Source organism: Tetrao urogallus (genome assembly GCF_951394365.1).
Source record: "Tetrao urogallus genome assembly, chromosome: 7".
In the NCBI taxonomy this organism is placed as follows: domain Eukaryota; kingdom Metazoa; phylum Chordata; class Aves; order Galliformes; family Phasianidae; genus Tetrao; species Tetrao urogallus.
The window spans coordinates 18,501,671-18,523,450 of record NC_136820.1 but is presented as its reverse complement, the minus strand read 5'-3'; the positions used below and the strand labels follow the sequence as shown (position 1 = coordinate 18,523,450).

Genomic DNA, 21,780 nt, shown 5'->3' with positions numbered 1-21,780 from the left:
CTGTAAAGAAAGTGCAAAGCTAGAAGCTGAAAAGCAATACTGTCACCTTTGCCCAGTCATGAGGGTGTTTTGCACAGCCACACTACTTTGACCAAATGAAGTTGTAGAAGACATAAACATATCTTAAATTTTATATTGTTTTGTACAATGTATTTGAAGCTATATGATACTGTTAGAACTGTGAAAGTGCCAGGCAGTATTATAAGGATCCTGGAAACAATATATAAACCATATTCATTTGAGAAGAAATGGTTTATAATAGCTTTCTAACAATTTTAAATACTGGTGGTAACTTTTATTGCTGAGATTTCAGGAGAAAAGTAGATTTTTTATGACATAAGAACCTTGTCAACATAGAAGTACATATTATGAAACTTAAAGTGTTTCTCTATTAATTAGATGAAAATTTAATAACTTTAAGGACAGTGGTGGTAGGAGTGCCGTTAAATCTGGGTGGCAATATTATAGAAAGACTTGCAAAGTATCTGTGTAACATTTGAAGAGAAGGTGGGTGCCTTGGTAATGTCTGACATTGCTAAATCAAAGCTATTAAAAAAATAATAAAAATGGAATATCCAGAAAATAAGTTACATAAAGTAATAATCTAATTGGCCTGGATTGTAACAGGCACACTTGGATAAAATACTTATGAAAGAATGCATTGCTTCTTATCCTATGAGCTGTGATTGTTCCGAGTTTTATCAGAAAGCTGTGGGAGTGATTTATATGCTTTGCAGGTGGGTGGTGTTTTTCCTGTTTTTCATGCTCTAATATAGTATAAAAACAAATATTGCAGCAAATGCTATGCGACCTGTAAAGGAAGTCAAGGAAAGACCTAATTATTTGCTAACCTTTTATTCTTCTGCAGGTCCTAACATGTGCTCTGCTTTGCAGGGTAGATCCCATTTCTGATGTCTGAGGGTTGAAATAGTGTGTAGCATGTATAGTTCAGTGAGGTCCCCAGTGTCTGAGCAGCCCTTGTGTTGAGAATAATGTATTTTGAGATCTTTATACATTACCAACTTAAAATCATGTGGCTTTCTTGTTTGATATGAACTATTGGGCTTCATTTTGCTTCTGAATCTGCACTGTTCAGCTTTAAAAATACTTCTGTTTCTGCATACAGAGAGATGTGAGTGCAGGCCTGAGAGGCAAAGGCTGAGATGTTCCCTGGAAAGCTGTTGAATGGCAGCCATGTTCAGTTGCTGGGCTAGAACTACTGCTCCCCTTGAATAGTCAAAAGCAAGCATTTGTGCCCTTAGAATCATGGAAAGATTTGGGTTGGAAGGAGCCTTAAAGATCTAGTTCCAACCTCCTGGCTGTGAGCAAGGACACCTTTCACTAGGTCAGGCTGCCCAGAGCCCCATCCAACCTGGCCTCAAGTGCATCCAGAGATGGGCTATTCACAGCTTCTACAGGCAGCCCATGCCAGTCCCTCACCACTCATACATCTAACCTACTCTCTTTTATTTTAAAGTCCTTATGCCTTGTCTTATCACTACATTCCCTGATAAACAGTCCCTCTCCAGATTTTCTGTACGTCCCTTTTAGGTACTGGAAGGCTGCATTGAGGTCTCCCCAGAGCCTTCTTTCCCCATGCTTAACAGCAGTTCCAACTCCTTCAGTCCCTCTCCGTGGGAGAGGTACTCCAGTCTTTCCATCACCCTCATGGCCCTCCTCTGTACCTGCTCCAGCATGCCCATTTCCTTGCTATGTTGAGGACCCCAGGGATGAAGACAAGACTTTAAATGGGGCCACACAAGGGCAGAGCAGAGGGGAGCTACCACTTCCCTCACCCTGCTGATCATCCCTCTTTTGATACAGCCCAGAGAACAATTGGCTTTCTGGGCTGCATGTGAATAGTCTCATGCTCTCCTCAGGCACAAGGAAAGGAAGCCAAATTAGAAGGAGCTGTTATACTCTTTACCAAAAGACCAGTATCTGCTTAAAGAACTTGAGGAATAATGTCCATCAAAAATTTTAATGGGCCAGTATATATTATGTAGAACTTCATATTCTTGAATGCAAAGTCAGAGAACCAAAGCTATTACTATAACAAATGCTATGCACCATCCCTCTTCTGTCTTCCACAGGACAGCTGAAACACATGAACCAGTGCAGAACTGACACTGTGGCCAAAAAATCTAACTAATCAGCATGTATTTTACTTACATTATTAAATACTACTTGTAAACTGAAGCAGTTCAGGATCTTTTGAATGTGCAATTCAAATATTCTCCTATACAGTTGAAAATTTACAGCAAGGGAAAGCAAATTGAGGAGAGAAACCATTGTCACTGTCCAGCTTAAATCTACTCGTGTTCTTGGTTAACATCTTATTTTAAAGGTGGTCTTTCTGTGAAAATGGAATGATTGTCCCAGTGGGCCAGAGAGATAATAAAAAGATGCATGTCAAGAATAACAGTTACCAAAAGCAATGATTTGGATTTTGCTAAAGGTTAATAAGTTTTCAGGGAATGTACTGGCTCCTTTGACAAGCCAGATAAATGGGCATCGTGTCAATTTATGATTGCATTTCTGGAACAGGGAGCATGCTGATACTATTTCAATATAAATGTTCTAATTGAAATATTTCACCATAATCACAGTGACCCTTTTATTGCCATTTTTTGGCATTATTGCAGTTATTTCAGTCATGTGCTTTTTCATACAATGCATGGGTTTCTTTTGCTGAGTCCAGGGTGCCAACCTGTAGGGTTGCTGGTTGTTTTTTATTTAAATTGCTATGAGTAAATGACAGGAAATATGTTGTCACGTTCTGCACGGTGATAAAACTGCTTCAGTGAAGCTATTCTCAAATATGCCAGCTGATTATCTGGTCTTGATTTTTAGCCAGGAACTAACTGGTCATTACTTTGATGCTAAAATATATCTGAGTGAGATATGAGCTCTGCAAATGTGATGTGATTTTACTTATGTCATGTGTTTATTCGTACCAAAGAAATGCCAATCTCTCGGTCAGGCAGAGCCCTGACTGTGCCATTTTAATTTCTGGATACCTCTGCTTTCTAGATTAAAAACATGAAAATGCGAAAATAACTATTAGATTTTAATTACGCTGGCATTAAATTGGATAATGGTTGCAAGCACTGGGGCTTAGTTCTTAGTGACCAGATTAAATTTAATGGCAGCCATTAACTAAAACAGATTTTTGGCAGTCAAGCATGAAGGAGATATTTTGTGGGGGTTTTTTTGTTGGTTTTCCTTTTTTTTTTTCCCAGCATCTTCCTTTTTAAGTTTTTAGACACAATGTTGTGATCCCTTGAATGATGAAATTCTTAATTGTTGCTCTGTGAGGAAAATGCTTCAAAGCATCTAAATTATGGAGGCTTATAACTGCCATCAAAATCAAATAGATTAGAAGTGATTCAGCATGAAAAAAGCCTGCCTGAGATTAGGCAGTGTGGATACCACCCTACGCTATAAATCATAGATTTCCCAGAAAATATTTAAGGCATTCAGAATATTTGTATGAGCTAACTCAGATCCCCTGTTGGGTTCTTTGATTTGCCATCTGGAAGAGCCTCTTTCCTTGTATTTCTTGGGCCCCACTGAGCATCCCCAAGAAGAACTGCTTTCTTGAAGGAAACATAGATTTATACAAATATTCTTCCCTCTCCTACTATTGAGAGCTGTACCTATTCCTTCTCTCCATTTCAAGATTTTGAAAGATAGGCTTCTAGCTTTCTGACTTGTCTTACACTCGCAGTTAGAATTTTCTTGAAAGTTTGCAGTATGAAAAGACAGATGTTTTAATTAAATGCAATCCTGGATGATTGTAGCAGTCTGAACAGCGCTCAGCAAGTGCAGAATATGGCTCGTCAAGCTTTTGTTCCTAAAAGTTTAGATGTGGGTTCAAATAATTCAAATCCCCAGTAATGTGTTGGAGTTCATTTATTTCACAGTAGTATTTAATATTTGATAACTCTTCTAAACCGTTTACCCATTCACCAGATCTTTTATCTTCGTTTTAGTGACCTAGACATGTGTGTAAAACCAAATTTTCTATGGATTGCCCATACTTGTGTACAAAAGATAATGATTTGAAATCTGAAGCAAAAGCAAGAGAGCACAATTTAGGAAGACTGATTGGTAGAATCGAGTAAATGAGCTTCATTTGCAACATCAGTGGTTTCTAATCACAAGTTTATGGTATACCAAAGCCAAAGATACAAAATAGCTGTCAGTTTATATTGTGCTTATTACAAGCTTACAGTTTCAGCCTGATCACTGTGCGGGATAGACCTCCATCCCTTTTACAAGTGTTTTTTGACATTTTAAATTGCACACCATTGCTGATTTTTTTAGAAATGGAATAGCATAGCGGGAAGTACTCACCATGTGAATGAATATACCAATTATCATGCATTTTACAAATAATGCGATCGCTTCTCTTGTGGTGCCTTACACTGGAAGGTGAAATATCTCATTAAGACAAAAGTTGAAGTATCTTTCCATATTCTAGTCTCCATGTGCTGGTGAAGAGAAAGTTCAGCAGTAAAGATGGCAACTACTGGCTGATTCTGTAGGCAAATGTATGTTTGAATGAAACATTAAACAAGGCTTCTGACACTGAAGGGTTTTCGAAAGTTGCATCACTAATTATTAACTGCAAGAGAATTAATTTTGCTTTTGCTTTTCAAAAGAACACTGACTTTTTAGGAGTCAAAGTGATGCTCGTTTGACAGTATGATTATTTGCAACTTGGAAAATAAGAGCATTCTTTCTCAAAGGGTAGTCAAAGACATGCTTGTAAGGACAGTTACTATATGGAACAGAAGTACCCATAACACCCAAATGTATTTGCCATACAACAGTCACACATAAAAGTGCCTATTCAAAATAGTTAGCCAGAATTGATGCAATATGGGCTAGTTGTGTATGCATCTATATTAATTTGCAACAGGGTAAAACAAATGAAAATAGCTGTTTGCCATCTAGCTTACTGGCCATTAGGGGACCAGATAAGATGAAAATGAGCTTCTGTAATTGCTAAATTTTAAGTACTTGAAGGAAATTAAATAATGCAGAGATGTTGTGCATGCTGAAAAAAACCTGCCCTTAGCAAAGAAGCTCCCTCACTACTCCTTCCATGCTAGGAGCCACACAGCTGGAACAAGCTCTGAAAAAGGGGACTTGGGGGTCTTGGTGGATGGCACGTTGAATACAAACCTTCCTTGGAGACAGTCCAACACCATCTGGACCTGCTCTTGGGCAAGCAGTTCTGTGTGGCCCTGCTTGAGAAGAGGCTTGGATGAGATGACCTACAGAGGTCCTTGCCAACCTCAGCCATTCTGTGGTTCTGTGATCTCAGTGCTAGTCAGTTGTATAATACAATCCTGGTTGTGTGAAGGGAAATGAAAAATACAAACATGTGCCTTTAAGTATACAAATCCATTGATCTTTCACATGGCATTGTACTCAAGTATAATTATATATGAAATAAGAAAAACAACATGCTCATTGAATGTTTTGGAAACAAAGCTATCAAAATGGAAGTGCAGTATATGGTAAAACTGTGCAAAATCTCTTCCAGGGAAGTATACAAAAGGCTTTAAAGTTTTAAAGTTTTAAAGGTTTTAGTCTTGGTCCTGAAAATAACAATAGAAGATGAAGAAATTAGTAACTAGAGTTGTTCATCCGGTTAATCATTTATCTGCAGACTGCCAGTAGGCTAGTCTCTTCCAAATTGGCTCTTCTTCACAAATAAGGGTCTTTTCTTGCACACACAGGTCATAGTTTTAAAATTAGTTGTTCCTGGAAAGGAAATCTGAAGTTCAGACAATAATGGCAGAAAATGCAAGCTGAGACAGCGCTTCTGAAGTGAAGTGCAGATTTTTTTTAATTTTTTAAATAATATTATAGGGAGGACAAAGGAAAAAAATGTTTTCTTCCTTTTTTTTTTTTTTTAATACTTACTATGAATAAATTAGCGGAGAGTTATGGTGACCCTTTGGCAGCTGTCACTCTATGGTCTGTGTAACTCTTTAGTACTACAGGGATCAGTACTTTTTGAAAACTCTAAACTGGTTAAGGCACATTTGGAGATTTGTGACTGTTCCCCTTGTAGTTAGAAACTGTATTTGTAAGTCAGAAATATTTGAGTTGTGTGGCATGATCTGTGATCTTTCCTGTAAAACAGTTTCCTCTTTCCAGTGCAATACCTGTACTGACAGTCTGAAGTCTTTGCTAATGAGTAGCTTAGCAGAGCTGCTTTTTCTAGGTCAGTCCCAGTGTTGGTAATACAAAAATGCAAACATCTGTGTTACATTGCTGTCTGCACAAAGTACGAGGAAGCAGTAAAGAGGAATTCAGCTACTCCAGTGTCTTTCACAAGTGCTCCCAGAAAGGTGGCACCTTTGGTTCAGAGCCAGGTGTGGAGAAGGACAGGGCTTGAAGTTTATGGATAACTATGCTTACTCTGTAATTACTGTAAGCTTTGTTTCTCAGAAATTGCTCAAGAATGGCTATAAGTAAAGTGTAGACCATTTATCATGCATCCTTTACATAGCCTTCTGTCTTCTTTGGTAGCATTTACCATTCCTAATGCCTTTCTGTATAACCAACTTCTAGTTATTTTCTTACGCCTAATAAGTACTGACCTTTTCAACTGTTACATTTCAAAGGATTGAGCTAATAGTATTGCCTGTAAGACTCTTCATGGAAATCTCTCATGCCTGTTTTGCTAATTGAGGTTTTTCCAGTGTGAGGATTCCTTGGATTTTCATGGTTTTTTGCATTTCTGATACAGTGTTGGCATTAAGACTTGAAATAAGAAAAGTGGCCTAAACTTCTAGAAATGGTATAGTTCATTCAGAGAGTCTCTCTAAGTTGAGGTGTATCGTAGTTGACCCTGTGTCATTTGGTTGAGCTATTCTGAACTGATACTCCTTTTGTGCTTTCAGTTTCTTCTGTGGCAGCTTCTTTCAACCTTGTGCTTAGCTGTCTTCCTTCTTGAATTTAGACATGTCACTGTTGAAAGTGCTCCCCCCAAGGGAGCAGCGATACGAGAGAACCTTCCTGTCTTATCAACTAAGAATATGTCAGTTAAACATTTTTTCATGTACTGCCTATCACAGTTAGGATAAGCCTTATGATTGAAGTTCACATCAGGAATATAATATAATGAGATAACTCAGGGCACTTGTCATTTGTGCCAAGTCTGATTTTTTTTGTTGATTGGTTTTGGCTAAGTATGTAGATCAAAACTGAAGTGTGTGGTCCTTGCTTGAGATCGTTACCACGATCCAGAACTGAAGACAAAAGCTGAGGGATTTGAGATGTCACGTACTTCCTGCACTGACCACTGAAACTATTACTGGTAACCTCTGTGAGCATGCTATACTAACCCTAGTGAAGGAGAATGATGCACAATTTAATTACTAGAGCCATCTTAGAGTAGAAGAGGGATAATAATAAAAACAATACAAAATAAAAAACAGCCAGTCCATGCCTGCAGAGGTGCCCTCTGGCCTCCTTCCACAAAGGGAGCAAGACATTGGGCTCCACTAAACATTTCCCTGATCCTTAAGCACGACCTCTCTCTCTAGGTTGTATTTAAGCTAATTGTTTTTATCTCCCTGCAAATGGATGCCATCAAATGTCATGCACAATAGTTTGATAATAAACAGCATTAATAATGCTGCTTGTGTTGTGTTTTGTTCTCCAGGCTTTAAGATGCTATCAGCTGGAGGGACTGGGGAGGATGCTGCAGTACCTTGTGAGGGAGAATGTGGAGTTGGTAACCCATGCTTTTCCTCCAAGTGTACTGCCCTTTACAGTTACTCGTTTCTGTCTGCTCTGGGCTGACGGATTAATAACCATGACAGATCTAACATAATCATTGACAGTTTTGTTTTATGACTATCTTCAAAATGATTGTGTTTTTTACTAGGCTACAGTGTTTCCAAACCATCAGTCTGTCTAAAGCTAATGAAGCACTTTATGGCCACTTGTGGAACAGCTTCCATTGTTTAATTTCATGCGCTCTTTCTAATTAATTTGCAACAACTGATACTTGGTTTTTTTTGCATTGTTGATTCCACTATTATTTCCTTTGTAGAGTCAAAAATATAGATAATCTAATATTCGTGTTATCTTAGTGTTTCTCCTATTTGGAAGAAAAAAAAAAAAAAAAAAAAAACAACCTGTTAATAAGCAAATTCAGAAATTTTGTTGCAGTAGTATGGAAGTGTGGAATAGGAATATAATACACGGTATTATGGGTTTATAGTAAAAGATATAGAGAGCAACAGATGTATAGAAAAAAAACGGAGTGATGTATTACCATTACAGAGAGAGAAAAAATTAACCTGCTCTTGCATGAATAAATTTTGCTGGTCTCATGAATAGCTTCAGAATTTAAAATAATCCTTCTGTATAATGAATTTGCAAGCTAATTACTCTTGGATTGCCACAGTATGATATAACTCTCTCAGTCTGGAAGTGTTGAAAATTTTGCCAAAGTTGTGAAGTGGATCCAGCTGAAACCAGAATTGAATGGGTTTCCTAATCAATATATCTGCAGATTGTTGCAGCGTATTATTCAAGTAACTGTGATAATTGTTGGGTTTTATCCTTTTTTAAAAAAACAATAGAGTTAGAAGTGGCAGATGGTAGTTAATGATTAACATTCCTAGTAAACAAACTTTTGCATGGTTATATTTAAAGTGGTTGTGTGTATATAAATAGACAGGGAGCATGAGCTATGCAAGTATAATTGAATTACATTAGCATAACTTAAGTAGGTTTGGTAAATACCAAACACCTTAATTAACTTACACAGTATTAGGAGGTTAATGATATACTCCTGCTACAAGCGATTCTTCAAAGTGTTTGGCAACATGGCAGTTCAGAGCCAAGCTAATTCATGGTACCCCACCCTTTGTAGCTGATGTATAGCAGCTTAGTTAAATCTTGCACTTCCAGCCTGGCCTCTGCTGGGATTTCTGGATGTGTAAGCAACAGTTCCTCAGGAAGGCCTGGAAAGCTCCCTCTGGAGTGAGGTTTGTGGTCTCATGTACTCAACATGGCACTCAAGTGACGCAGGTCTCCATTCCAGCCTGGAGAGCCTTCTGAGCTCTCAAGATGTTTTTTTCTCAGGCTCTGTAAGCTTGCACTTTTAAACGGAAACTCTGATCTCTCTGTCAAAATTTTGTCCAGCAGCATCGTATAACTCTTGTGCTAAGAAAAGATAGTAACTCTTTTCATGCCATCAGTTGATAAAGACAATTTCTATCCGTCTTCAGCTGCTGTTTTTGCAGTCCTTCCTCTTTCTGAGTTCTTATTTATATTTTTTTTTGCTGATGCAGTTTCTGGAAAATATGCAAATTGCATCCTATAGTCAGTTCAAGAAGTATAATTGAATCTCATTGTTGGAACTGTCAAATCAGTGTCCAGTCGGAGCTGTGCATCTTTTTTAGCTAGGCATGTATCATTTATTATACTTACTCTAAAATCTGAATAGTGGAGTTAGAAGCCTGATTGAAAGCCAGTAGTGGAAGCCAGAGTCTTTATCATGCTGAATAAAGTAAACAAAGGATGTTGCTACCAGTCTAGTTAATTACTTTAAAAGTATTGGTGAGTCAGGAAACTATATGCAAATTGGTATGAAATTAATTCCTGTTGTATTTGACTGATTTGGAAAAAGCACATTGGATCTACAAGTGGTTGAAATTTGTATTCTTCTCTCATATAGAAAACTGTTCTCTAAATGAGCTAGCATCTCCCTTGGGAAAGAAATGTGAATTTTGCTGACAAGCTGAGGACTCTCAACAGAAAAATGCATGCTGACAGTTTGACCAAGTGGCCAATTGACTGATTTATTTCTCTTTTTACTTCTGTTTTAGATGCTGAAGAATACCAGCCTCCAATATGGAAATCGTATTGTAAGTACACCAGAAAAATGAATAATCTTAGTACCTTGCCAATATGTCACTGTTACGTCTTTGTCCTTTCTTTGTTGGGGGGGGGGGGGGGGGGGGGGGAACATAAATGTCCATTATAACTGTAGAAATTACTAAATGGGACAATAAATGGGACAACAGTGAAGCTCGAACTTTTCTGGGTCTTTGTAGAGCAAATACAACAGGATTTTGAGTGACAGATTCTCTGGGTTGCCTTGCTAATGTGTAAATCCGGTGTTTCACGGCTTTTCTTCTGAGGGCTCCAAAGGTAGAGGTTAATGCTTCATGCACTTACTAAAGGGAAGATTTGAGTGCACTTGTCTTTTTATATGGGTTGTCTATTCACTTTAAGATAATAAAAGTTTTGATCCTGAACAATACAAGATGTTTTTTGAAGTGCTTTACAAATTAGTGACCCTATGATCAGTTCTAAGAACCTTCCTGTTTGCTATTAGAGAAGTCATCTACATAGAGTACAATGCAGAAGCTAATATTTTATGTTCTTCTTTGCTTTGTATGTTTTAATAAATCAGTACAAAGACAAAATATTAAGACAAAATATTACCTTATAAATCTTTATTAAAGATAGCCTTTAAATTTGATCTTATTTTGAACACTTACAGAAACTAAAGTGAAACTGTAGCTTTGGGTGTTTTTTTTTCCCCACTGATTTCAGATACATCGCTGTCCTAAGTGAAAGATGACCCTCTTATTTTGGCAACTTCAAATTCAGTACAGCACCTTTACAGAAATGGAAGTATAAAATGGATTGCAGTAGTTACATGCCTATACACGTATAATTCTAAAGGTTTGAGTAAACTTACTGGCTTTGCTTTCATGCACATTACAGTATACTTTAAGACACCACCTACGTGAGAATGACATTCTACCTCATAGTAGACTGGGATTCTTTCATCCAGAATTTGAGTATACCATTAAATTACAAAGATTGGTTTTCAGAGCACTGTTTTCTAGGGACTTTTGGTTTTGGTATTCCAGTATGTTGGAACTTTGTAGAGTATTTGGAGAAAAATAGAGGCTTGAGTGTGTTCTTTTAGTATAAAAATCAAGCTTACTTAAAGTCAGTGGAAAAACTACCATTGACTCTGATGAGACCAGGGTGTGAAATGATAGTAAGGGAGCTTTCTATAGAGAAAAACATCAAAAACTAACAGGGACACATGCCTTTACATACCTTCTGTTAGTCATCTCACTTGTGCAGCAGGCAGGTCAGTGCATGCAGTGAAAAAGTTTGGTTACATTTTGCCTGAGAATTTACAGGTAGCCCTTTTAAAAAATTACACAAACAACAAAAGCACAACAGGATGAACTAACAGAATCTGAGGATATGATTTCCTATTTGGATGTAAGAAAGATGCCAATATTGTGGCAATGACAAAGTCATCAACATCTCAAACCCATGCGTGAATGACTTAGGAAAAAGTTACCCAGCTCCAGAATTCACATAGTAGTTTAAGCCTACAGAGATTTATTGCTGAGACTACTTAGCCACAGACATATGTTTTTCATTGCAATATTGGATGAAATGCACTTCTTTGCTCCTTTAGAAAAATCATCATCTGTCCAATTAATTATAGAAATTATGACCAATGATTGCATTACTCTGTGATGCAATCTCCTCCTGTCTGGTCAGGTTTAAATGAGTACATGCATTTTACTCTTAGCAATCAATGCTTTCTGCCTATTTAAGAATTATTTTATGTGTATTTTAGCTAGTAACCTTTTTTCCATGTTTGCCAATATACTGTTAAAATACTTGCATATACTTTTTACTTCTTTTTAAACAGCTGCACTATGTGGTCATTCATTGACTTAATTATCAGTGCTTCAGCTCTTCCAGCTTCTCATCAAGGGCAGATTTTCCAGTTTGTGCAAGCAAAGTATTCAGTTTAACGGTATCCATGGGCAAAGCCTGGTCAAAGCAGAACAGCTTTCAGAATCCAAGTGTTACACTTGGTATAATTCAGAAGCTTGTTCCAGCTGGATTTGAAAAAGATGCACAGTTCTAATTCAGAAGATATTCACTTGTTCATGAGTAACTGTTTGAAGGAATGTAGATTTCACAGGTCCGTACTCTATTGTGGAGGAATGTGGCAAGGTGCAGAGCCACAAAACTAAGGAATTCTATGGAGCATTCTCTGGCAGAAGGCAGTACATTTCTTCACTGCTTTATAAAAACAGTGATAAGAATTTTTCCACTCCACTGGAGCATCACTGAGCAATAGTCATAGGTGAGTTAAAACAGAAAGCTTGAGTTCCTGGCACTCTGCAGACTGAAAAAGTATGGAGATGTTGATGGTGATAGCCCACCTTCTCTGGCAGAAGAGAAGTGTTGACTTCTGCATGTTACCTCTATGGTGCTTTACACAGATCGGATTTTATAATTAGACATTCCGGTCTAAAATATTTAGGTTGCTCCAAAAGTAATGCCTCCTATTTATTTCTGTGGAAAGATACAACAAATACAAAGAATACAATAACACTGTTTGATAGAGCAAAATCACGGCTAAAAGACTGTTTTGATATAGTCACCACTATCAGCTATGCATTTTTACCATTGATGAATAAAAAGGGCTTGCCTGCCCTGTTTCTGAAAATCTGCACCAGTCTGGGTCACCAGTGGAGGTGACCCACTATTTCACAACTGCTATGATGGTGACATTGCTAGGAAAATGTTACCCACACAATCCATCTTTCATCAGCCTGTACAGATGGAAATTAGAAGTTGCCAAATCCAGACTATTTGGTGGGTATGGTAGGACATCCAGCCGAGACTGGCAGCATGCTCCATAGTCTTCAAATTGGTGTAAGTGCTGGTGTTATCATGTTTCAAGTGAAAGGTTGTCTTCTTCTCTAGTCTGAGTCTGGCAGTGTGAGCCTTCAGCTGAGTCACCATCACAATGTGTGTTAAGAGTTTGTGGTTTGTCTGGGTCCCAGGAAATCCAGAAGGATCACCCTTTTCCTACTGCACATTGTTTTACCTGTGAGGGCTGTGACTTGAACTTTTTCTTCAATGGGGAATTCACATGTTGCTACTCCATGGACTGCTATTCTGACCCTGGGTCATAGTCATGGCACCACATCTCTTCACCAGTAATGATGTGATCCAAGAAACTGCCACCTTCAGCCTCGCTGTAGTTCAGTAGGTCCTAACAAACCCATATACAATGTTCTTTCCATTCTTGTGTCAACATTTGTGGGAGCCACCTGGTGCAAACTGCAGTATTCCAACATTGCAACCATAACTTCGAATGCAATTAAGTACATATTCAGCTACATGCGTAGACCCCTGGTTGTAATTTGTGTGAACGGGCTGATTGTGATACTCTTCATTTCCTGCTGTGAAAGCTGTGCATGGCTATCTGGAACGTGTCTTGTTTTTCATGTTGCTGTTGTCACTGCTGAAGTGCACCACCCACCACCTCACTGTGCTTGCTTCCACTGTTTGATTTCCATTAGCGTTAAGGAAGTTCAAGGAATGTCAATGTGTGCCATTTTTTCTTCACAGAGGAATTCAGCATCACATTTTTGCTTTACACACACCTTCATGTCAGACATCATTTTGTCAGACTGTCCCTTTGCTGCCATCTGTAGCAACTACCTAAAATGGAATACTGTCAGGAGGTTTAACCTCTTTTGCCATACCACCAACATCAGCCTCTGGTGCTGGGCTGGCATAATAGAACAGGAGGCATTAATTTTAGGTCAAACAGCGTTAGATTAGAGGATTTACTTTATTTATTTACAAGTCTCATCCTCTTTCTGCAACAAAAGAGCTGTATGCATTCAAACTACTTATATCTCAAAGAAAAGTTAACTTAGATATTCTATAATCAACTAAAGTTTGTTACCTTTATGCACTCCCAGGTGATTATGATACTGTGGATACTGGCAAGCTATTTGAATTATTAAGCTGATGAAAATTGTTTGAAGGGCATTTAAATTTTGTTGTTTTTTTTTTTTTCTATTGCACTGGTGCATTTTGGTTCAATATTTTGTCCTAGTAGTACTATGCATTTCACTTGCATCTGATGCTGGACCAGAAAGTTACTTCCAGTCTGATGCTGTTTTCTCTCTTTGTGTGCTGTTGACTTTTTATGAGGTTAATTTTCTCTGGGCTAGAATAGCAATGTATCATTTTGTTCAAGCATAATCTTTTTTATAATCAAAGTGAGTTTGTCTCTAACGTACCTGTCAGTTCTAAAAGCTGAGATAGACTGGGTCAGATGTCAATCACTGCTTAGCTCTGTATTAAATAAGTATGTTTTTATATTACTTCAGTCAACCATATCCTTATGAATTGGATTCTGTTTTAAGATTTTCAGCAGTGATGAGGGGGAAATGAGGCAGAAAAGCAAGGCTAGGATGTCACTGGAGGAAGTGAATAAGGGACGGTCAAAATCTTTCTGAACTTCTGACCATTCACTGGACTCTGCTGAGGTCTCAGCAGTGTGTCAGTCCAAGAGGTAAGCACCCAGCAAATATAATGAAATCAGGCAGTGCTGTGGGATGTTCTGCACTTCTGAAATGAGGTCACTTAATGAGGTGTCTGTGCTCATTGGAACTTAGCTGTAGGGCACGTTTTTATCGAGTCACCTTAACCATCATATTTCACTTGTATTCATACCTCATCTGTTGATTTTCACATAGCAATCATGTGAAGCAGTAACAGGAGAGAACCTTTTTAGAGAAGACCACAACTTTCTATACCATCACACTTGCTTTCCTCTGTAATGCTCCAGTCTGGAATATTGTCTTTCCCAGCTCTTCATTTACTTGCCCTTTTGCTGTTTTTGCCTCTTCCACCCTTGCCTTACTTTGCATCGTTTCTGAGTATTCTTGCCTGTCCTTGTTGTTTCTTTCTCCTTGAGCTGCTTGGCATTTCTCACCATCATGGCAGTGATGAGTCTCAGTCCTTTCTTTCTGTTCCCAGTATGTCTTTTCTCCTTCATCCTAATAGTTCTGCATCTCTCTCCAGTAGTTCTACGGGGCTGTCTGTCTGTCAGTTTAATGTCTTTCCATTCAAAGTTAATACAACCAAATCTGAATGCATTATCTTTCCCAGGAAACCATTTCCCATTCACAGTGTTTTCTGTGCTTATGAACAGTCACAAGCTCTGCTGTGCTTGTTACCTGGGGGCCCATTTCTCATCCTGCACACTTAAGGCAGCATGTAGATTATTATTTATTTGTATAGCAGTAATCTTACTTTATTTTCCTCTGATGTATTTCTAAATTAGATATCTTTCTCAGTTCAGATTACTGTGGAGATTAATTACCCGAGAATGACAGCAGTCTTCTTCAGACTATTCAGAACACAGTTGTTAGGATGGTTTGTCCTTCTAGTACCCATCATGAATCCCTGCACTGATTGATCCACTGCATCCTATCAAAGTCTGCTTTCCTGTGTTCACTTTCAAATTTTTTGTATAACCACCCTCTCTTGTTAGACATTCAAAGAATCACAGAATTGTAGGGACTGGAAGGGAATTTTGGAGATCATCTAGTCTGACTCTTTGTTAAAGCAAATTCCCTAAATAAGTTGTGTAGGAAAACATTCAACTGGGTTTTGAATATCTCCAGAGAAGGATCATTTCACAGCCTCTCTAGGCAGCTTATTCCAGTGTTGCATAACCCTCAAAATAGAGAAATTTTTCCTCATGTTTTTGTGGAGCTTCTCAATCCACCTCACCACACTTCCTAAACTTACCTACAGGGATGTTATGGGAGACAAAGTCAAAAGCCCTGCTGAAGTCAAGGTAGAAAACATCCACTGCTCTCCCCTCATCTACCCACTCAGTTACAATATCCTAGAAGGCTATTATATTGGTCAAGCATGATTTCTCCTTGGTAAATCCATGTTGGTTACTACTAACCTTCTTCTCTTGCATTTTCTTGGAGATGATATCCAAAGTAAGCTGTTCCATTCCTCCCTTTGTTTTGTGAAATGCTGATGCTTCTCCAGTGATATCAGTGACATATCTAGGCAGTCTAAACTAATGCCTGATTTAGTGTTTGGCAACCCCACATGCAGCGGGAGCATTGGAACTAAATGATCTTTGAAGTCCCTTTCAACCCAAACCATTCTGAGATTGTGTGATCAGCCTCAGTGATCCTTTCAGACATTTCAAAGAGCTCTTTACCCTTCTCATTTCTTCTAAGTGCAGCATGTCGTAAGTTAGGCTTCGTATGTGTTCTTCAGACCTATTTTTTCAGCACCGCAGCTATCAAGGTTATTTTAGAAACAGCTTATCAGCTTAATTTGCTCTGCCAGTTAATATTTAACAGTTTTGATTACTGAAAAATGGGATTTTTATAAAGTATAATTTTTCAATTAAAATTTAAATGAATGAATTTGGGAAATAGATCTTTCATTTAAAATGGCAAGGAAGCAATCTCGTACTTGCAGTATTTTGAATCCATAGAGTACCTTTTCCCTACTAGAAAAGTATGGGGAAGTAAAAAAAAAAAAATCTTCTTTAGTATGTTTAGTATTAAGCATTGTGGTGGTAAGCATCAGTACCTTGATGAATCAGCTATTATACTGGTTTCAAACATTCAGAAATGGTCTCTTGAAACTGTAATACTGAGATGCAGAATAATTAGAGTTTTAAAAAATGGTCTCTGATTTTTGAAGCATATTTGTTATGCTTTACTCGACAATTCTTTTGGATACACAAGTAATTTGATCAGAAATGAGTAAAAGGAAAGCTTTCAGTTTTACTTGGTAGCACATTTGGAAGAGGTAAGAAAGCCCAGAAGTTGTGATAAATCTTCTATAAAAGCAGCAATAGCTCTGGCAGTGCTTAGTGAAACAGGTTAAGACTAAATTCTTAGTACATATTCAGAGCTGGAGTGCATACATAGGCTTTAAAACTGACAGTAGAAATGAGGAGTTAAGAACTCTCCTGTTGTGACCCTCCTGTGAACCAGGGATGCAGAGATCATGTTGGGAAATGATATGTTTTTATCCACCTTGACATTAGCAAGGAACACACTCCCCAAAGCTTTCATATTCCCTAAAAGAGAAACTTGAATGCAAGCTGAGGACTTTTAACTTCTCGTGTTTAATTACAGCCATTTCTAGCCCTATTTAAAGAGAGATTGCAGACTAGAAGGCGCTAAAGAGCAGCACCTACCATTTCCACGCCCATTCTGTGACAGAACTCCTATATTTACCTAATCTACTACCATTTATTTTCCTTCCATATTTTGCCACCTTTTGCGGCATAATTCAGAGCTTCACAAGCATCATGAAGAGCACTTCCCTAGGAACTCCGTCTTTAAAAAAATTCCTAGGCACAACATCATCTTTCCAAATGCAGTATACAGAAGGCTTTCCTCAAGGGAGGCAATCCCAGCCTTTGGGATTTTTACTGGAGTTCTGGAGAGACTGTCTGTCTGCACTGGAATTGATTACTGTCACTTTATGTCATCTCCCTCTTGTGACTTTTGAGTGGAAAGGAGGGGAAGGATCTCATTAAATACATGAAGGGAAGAGGCTGGGAGCCAGGGTTCAGCAGCTACCCCTGGCCTCAGCTCTTTCTCTTGCAGCCTTCAGAAGACTGGTAAAATTGATCCTGGGCCATTTGAATGTGGCATAATCGTTCTGTTCTCTTGCTCATAAATAGTCACCAGGAAATCTTAAAAACAAATAAATTATGAGATGATGGGTTCTTTCAAATGGGCTGAACCTTTTCTTGCCCTATCCAAAAAGCAGAGGTGCTGCTGGTAAGCATTCTGTTCTTCAAACACAGTACATGCAGAAGTGAGATTTCATCCTGAGATACACCTGAAAAATCCTTCTAGCCTTTTTTTTTTCTGATATGGAGGCAGTAATAATTCTAAAAGGAAGTAATGATTCTAAGAGTTAAAACAATATTCAGTTTTACTAGTTTACAGCTCAGCAAACTAGTTGTGTTTTCATATAAATGATTTGCACATACCTAAATAACTCAGTTTGCTGTCTCTGCATTTGCATTTTTCTCTGTAGCCTCTGGCTAAAAGACTCATCTGAATAAAAGTTTGTGCATATTGCAGTCTTCTAATTATCTGTACATTTTTGTCTTTGACAGTGTATCAGTTACAACAAGAAGCACCACGTCCCAAGAGAATCATCTGTCCTCGGGAGGTCAGTTCCTCTTTCACTACACCTTGTTAAATCTGATGAATTGTCAGCAGCATCATTACAAAAAATCTTTTGTACAGTCTGAGGGTAGTATTCTCTTTAATTGTTATAAGCCATTATTTTATATATTCATTTTCCTTAAAGTTGATTAATTGAAGCAGATTAACACTTGCTAATTTGGCATAGAGGATTGATTCTATCACTAGTAGCACCTTACTGGACAAGTAACTCCTAATCTGTTGCTTACTGTAATCTTCTGAATACTACCTCAAGTATTTTTTGTTTCTTTGTCAAAATGGAGCAGCAGAAGGTGTATTTTCTTCCTGCATCCACATATTAAAGTGTGTGTGATGTGTTTCAATGTGATTCATGTTGCTAAGGTTTCTTGAATGCGTTTTGCCAAAATTCAAGTTCAAGCAAAAAAAAATAAGTTCGAGGTAAAATAGGTGGAGAACTTGGCTCTGTCACGAAGGCTTTAAAGACTGAAAAGTATCAAGAAATACATAGGACTGAATGTTTTACTGGGTCATCTTGTCTCCTGTTTTCTTTTTCTGTATTTCTCCATCTCTTCTTAGTTAAATGTGTCATCTCCTCAAAATGCCCTGTATAATAGTGATTGAAAACATACATAAGCTTCTCTGCTCAATCAATAAAATTGTGATAGCCTTATCTTCTATAATGTCAGGGACACATTTTGTGCAAATAGAAATGCAATACTTGTAACAGAAATACTGAATGCACAGAGTGATTACATGAGGTATAAAAGATTATGTGAAAGATGGAAACTGAAACATTGCTATGATATATAGCTCTTTTTATAAACATTATCCCAAGCTTTGATGTGCTTTCCCACACTGTGAAGAAGTGCTTTACCCACTGAAGAAGAGCCCTAGCACAGCGCTATAGCAAATATTAATGGATGCAGACTCAGGGCAGTTTTGTGGGGTGCAGAAAGTTTTGTACCAAGGCACAGGTAGATGAAATGAGTTCCCTGGGGTCATAAAACAGTCATTGCAAGGTCAGGAACTGAATCCATTTTTCCCAAGTCCACAGAACACCTTCACTAAAAGGCTGTTGCATTTTTTTTCTCAAGTGCCATGTAACAGCTGTTTCAGAGCAGGATCTTGGACTTAGACTGAAGGTCTTCAAGCACTGTTTATTCTGCATGTTCCCAAGACACACACACAGGATGGTCAGAAAGGCAAGCAAAACTTAGGAGTAGGTGAACCCTCCTGTCATTCTCCCTGGCAAAAACAAAGTTCGTGAAGAAAGAGCATGCTGTAGCCCTGTGGAGTTCTGCACACATGTGCTGCAGGGCTTTAGCAAGACTTTCTTCTACAGAATTGTTGTATCAGAACAACAGGCAGGTCTCTCTAGCTGAGGTATTTTCAAAAGGTTTTTCTTAAATGAGTATCACACAACAGGTATTAAACTGTGACTGATTTAGCTGAAAATACTTAAGGTAAAGATTTTATTTCCTTGCAGACTTAGAGGAGTTTCTTACTTTGTGTGAGTCAATAGTCTATCCAAGATCTTGTTTAACCTGTGCACTGCAAGCGCTTTGAGGAATGACTTGTCTTCAGAAAATCTGATTGAAAAGCATAGACTGCTGAGGCACCCTTGGCTACCATTTGAGCTCATTTGCATAGGAATATAAATGACTTTGTCTGAAGGAAATTAATCCAAAATTTGTTATGCTACTGAAATTAAAACATTTTTGCCTACATGAATGAGAATTTGGATCAAGGTAAAATGTGACTGTGAAGTATAATAGTGATAGTATTCTTGTTCTAGAAACAGAAGTATCTATATAAATAAGTATCTATATAAATAAGAGTTGATGTGCAACAGTGAAATCTCCATTATACTATATTGAAATTGCTTCCTTACATACAAGAACATGTTATGTACAGTTGAAGTTATCCTTTGCTTCCCTTAACTGATGTTTTAAGACCATACATTATTTAGTTCCTATTCAGGTCACTTCTAAAGATTTGCAAAAGGAAGCCAAGATCATATTGTATTAACAAAAAGAGAATAAATAGTTGGCAAACAATGCCTAGCAAAGTAAAGTACAAAAATTCTGATTCATATGATATGGGTTTGTTTCTAATTAACCATTTTAGTGGCTCACTTTTTGCACTTAAAGCAGTCTTATTTTGATCTGCTGTATTTTTGTTACTGTTGGTGTGTTGTTGGTTTTTTTTTTTGCCTAGAAATAAGAAACTTCATTCAAAATATGATCTTTCAGTTCTTGCTACTTCAATTTTAAATCTTTGGGTAGAACAACAACCTGACTGATAGAAACAGGTTCTTTGGCCCCAAATAGTAGTAATTAAAACAAAAAGAAAAAACAACAACAAAAAAAAAAGACAATGCTGCACTGGTGATTTGCTTTATTTGTCTGTATTTATTTTTCTCTGTAAGTTGGGACAGGGTCCTGATGTCTAGATTGCTCCTTGTGGGGTTCTTATTATTGGTTCTGTATAAAGTAGAGCTGTGTAGTGGTGCTACAGAACATCACAGATTATTTTAAAGAGAAAATTCAGCACTACATTCTCATAGAACATATTAGCATCTCCTTAACATACAGATTGTAGGGTGGGTGTATTCATTGCTTTTCCTCATTTTAGTTTGACATTAGTGTCTTCTAATAATTGCACAGGCTTGCTTCACTAAAGCTGTCTTATTAACATTGGATTTCTATCAGTTGCGTAGAAAATATCTGAAAATCTAGTACGTTGTCATCAGTGAGAAAATATTGTAATTGGCAATATGATAGTTACTTAGTATGCAGCATAGTGCTCAACCAACATCTGGAGAGCAAGAGTCAGCAGGATGTGTGAATGACAGTGAAAAGATCTCTCTCTCCATGTGAATATAGAAACTGGACTTTGTTGAGGGTGTTCTCTTGTGTAATTTAGGATTCAAATTACTTCGGGCAAATGTGGTAAAAATTGCAAATTTTTTTAAATCCTTCGTGCTCATGGGATGTCTTTCATTCATAAATGCTGAATTCTGCTTGTTCTCAAGGAAATTCAGGCATCTGCTGAAAAAAATATCTGTAGCAACAAGAGATAAACTTGTGAAGTGTTGGTTGTTTTTGTTTTCACCACTTGGCACTTTCATCATTCTTCTATCTTTTCTACTGTTGTTTTCCACATTTTCTGCATTCATTTGCTCCCCCATTTCCTCCACATTGCTCTGCAGTCACAAAGGTTTTAGCCTCAGATCTCTGCAGTTCTACCACCTGATTTGTGTGGCTTTCCTGATTAACTATGCTGTAGAGACAGAAATCACCTCTCCTGATACGCAGCCAACCAGACTAAAAGCTGGGACCTTAAATAAAACATGAACATTTATATCTTTGTGTCTCTGTGCTTTGCTATCATGATTTTCTTTTTCTTTTCTGCCTGCATAAATATCTCGTCAGCAAAAGCAGGTCGTTCCTGCAATGGGAATCATATTGAATGAACTGTTAGGGCTTCAGGTATCTAACGGCTTTTAATTAATCACCACTGGCAGCACGAGTAGTGTGAATATCTACCTTCCCAATAATGCTGGATTCCTGCCAATATCCTCATTTATAATATTCCTCCCAGCAATGTTTTAATGATTTATTTTTTAAATACAAAAAAGTTTCGTTTAAAAACACCATTCAGGTGGAATGTGGCTCTTAAATATTGTGCTTGCAGATGCAAGTCT

The 21,780-nt window shown here is 37.8% G+C and overlaps 1 protein-coding gene across 1 annotated transcript in view; it reads left to right on the top strand.

Annotated features, from left to right (window-relative positions):
* Positions 1-21,780, top strand: part of CHN2 (chimerin 2) — a gene marked incomplete at both ends in the record, with an annotated part of 156,536 nt that overhangs the window by 53,691 nt on the left and 81,065 nt on the right. The window contains 2 exon segments of the mRNA XM_079538558.1: positions 9,870-9,908; positions 18,023-18,078. Of these exon segments, the coding sequence (XP_079394684.1) occupies positions 9,870-9,908; positions 18,023-18,078 (95 nt within the window).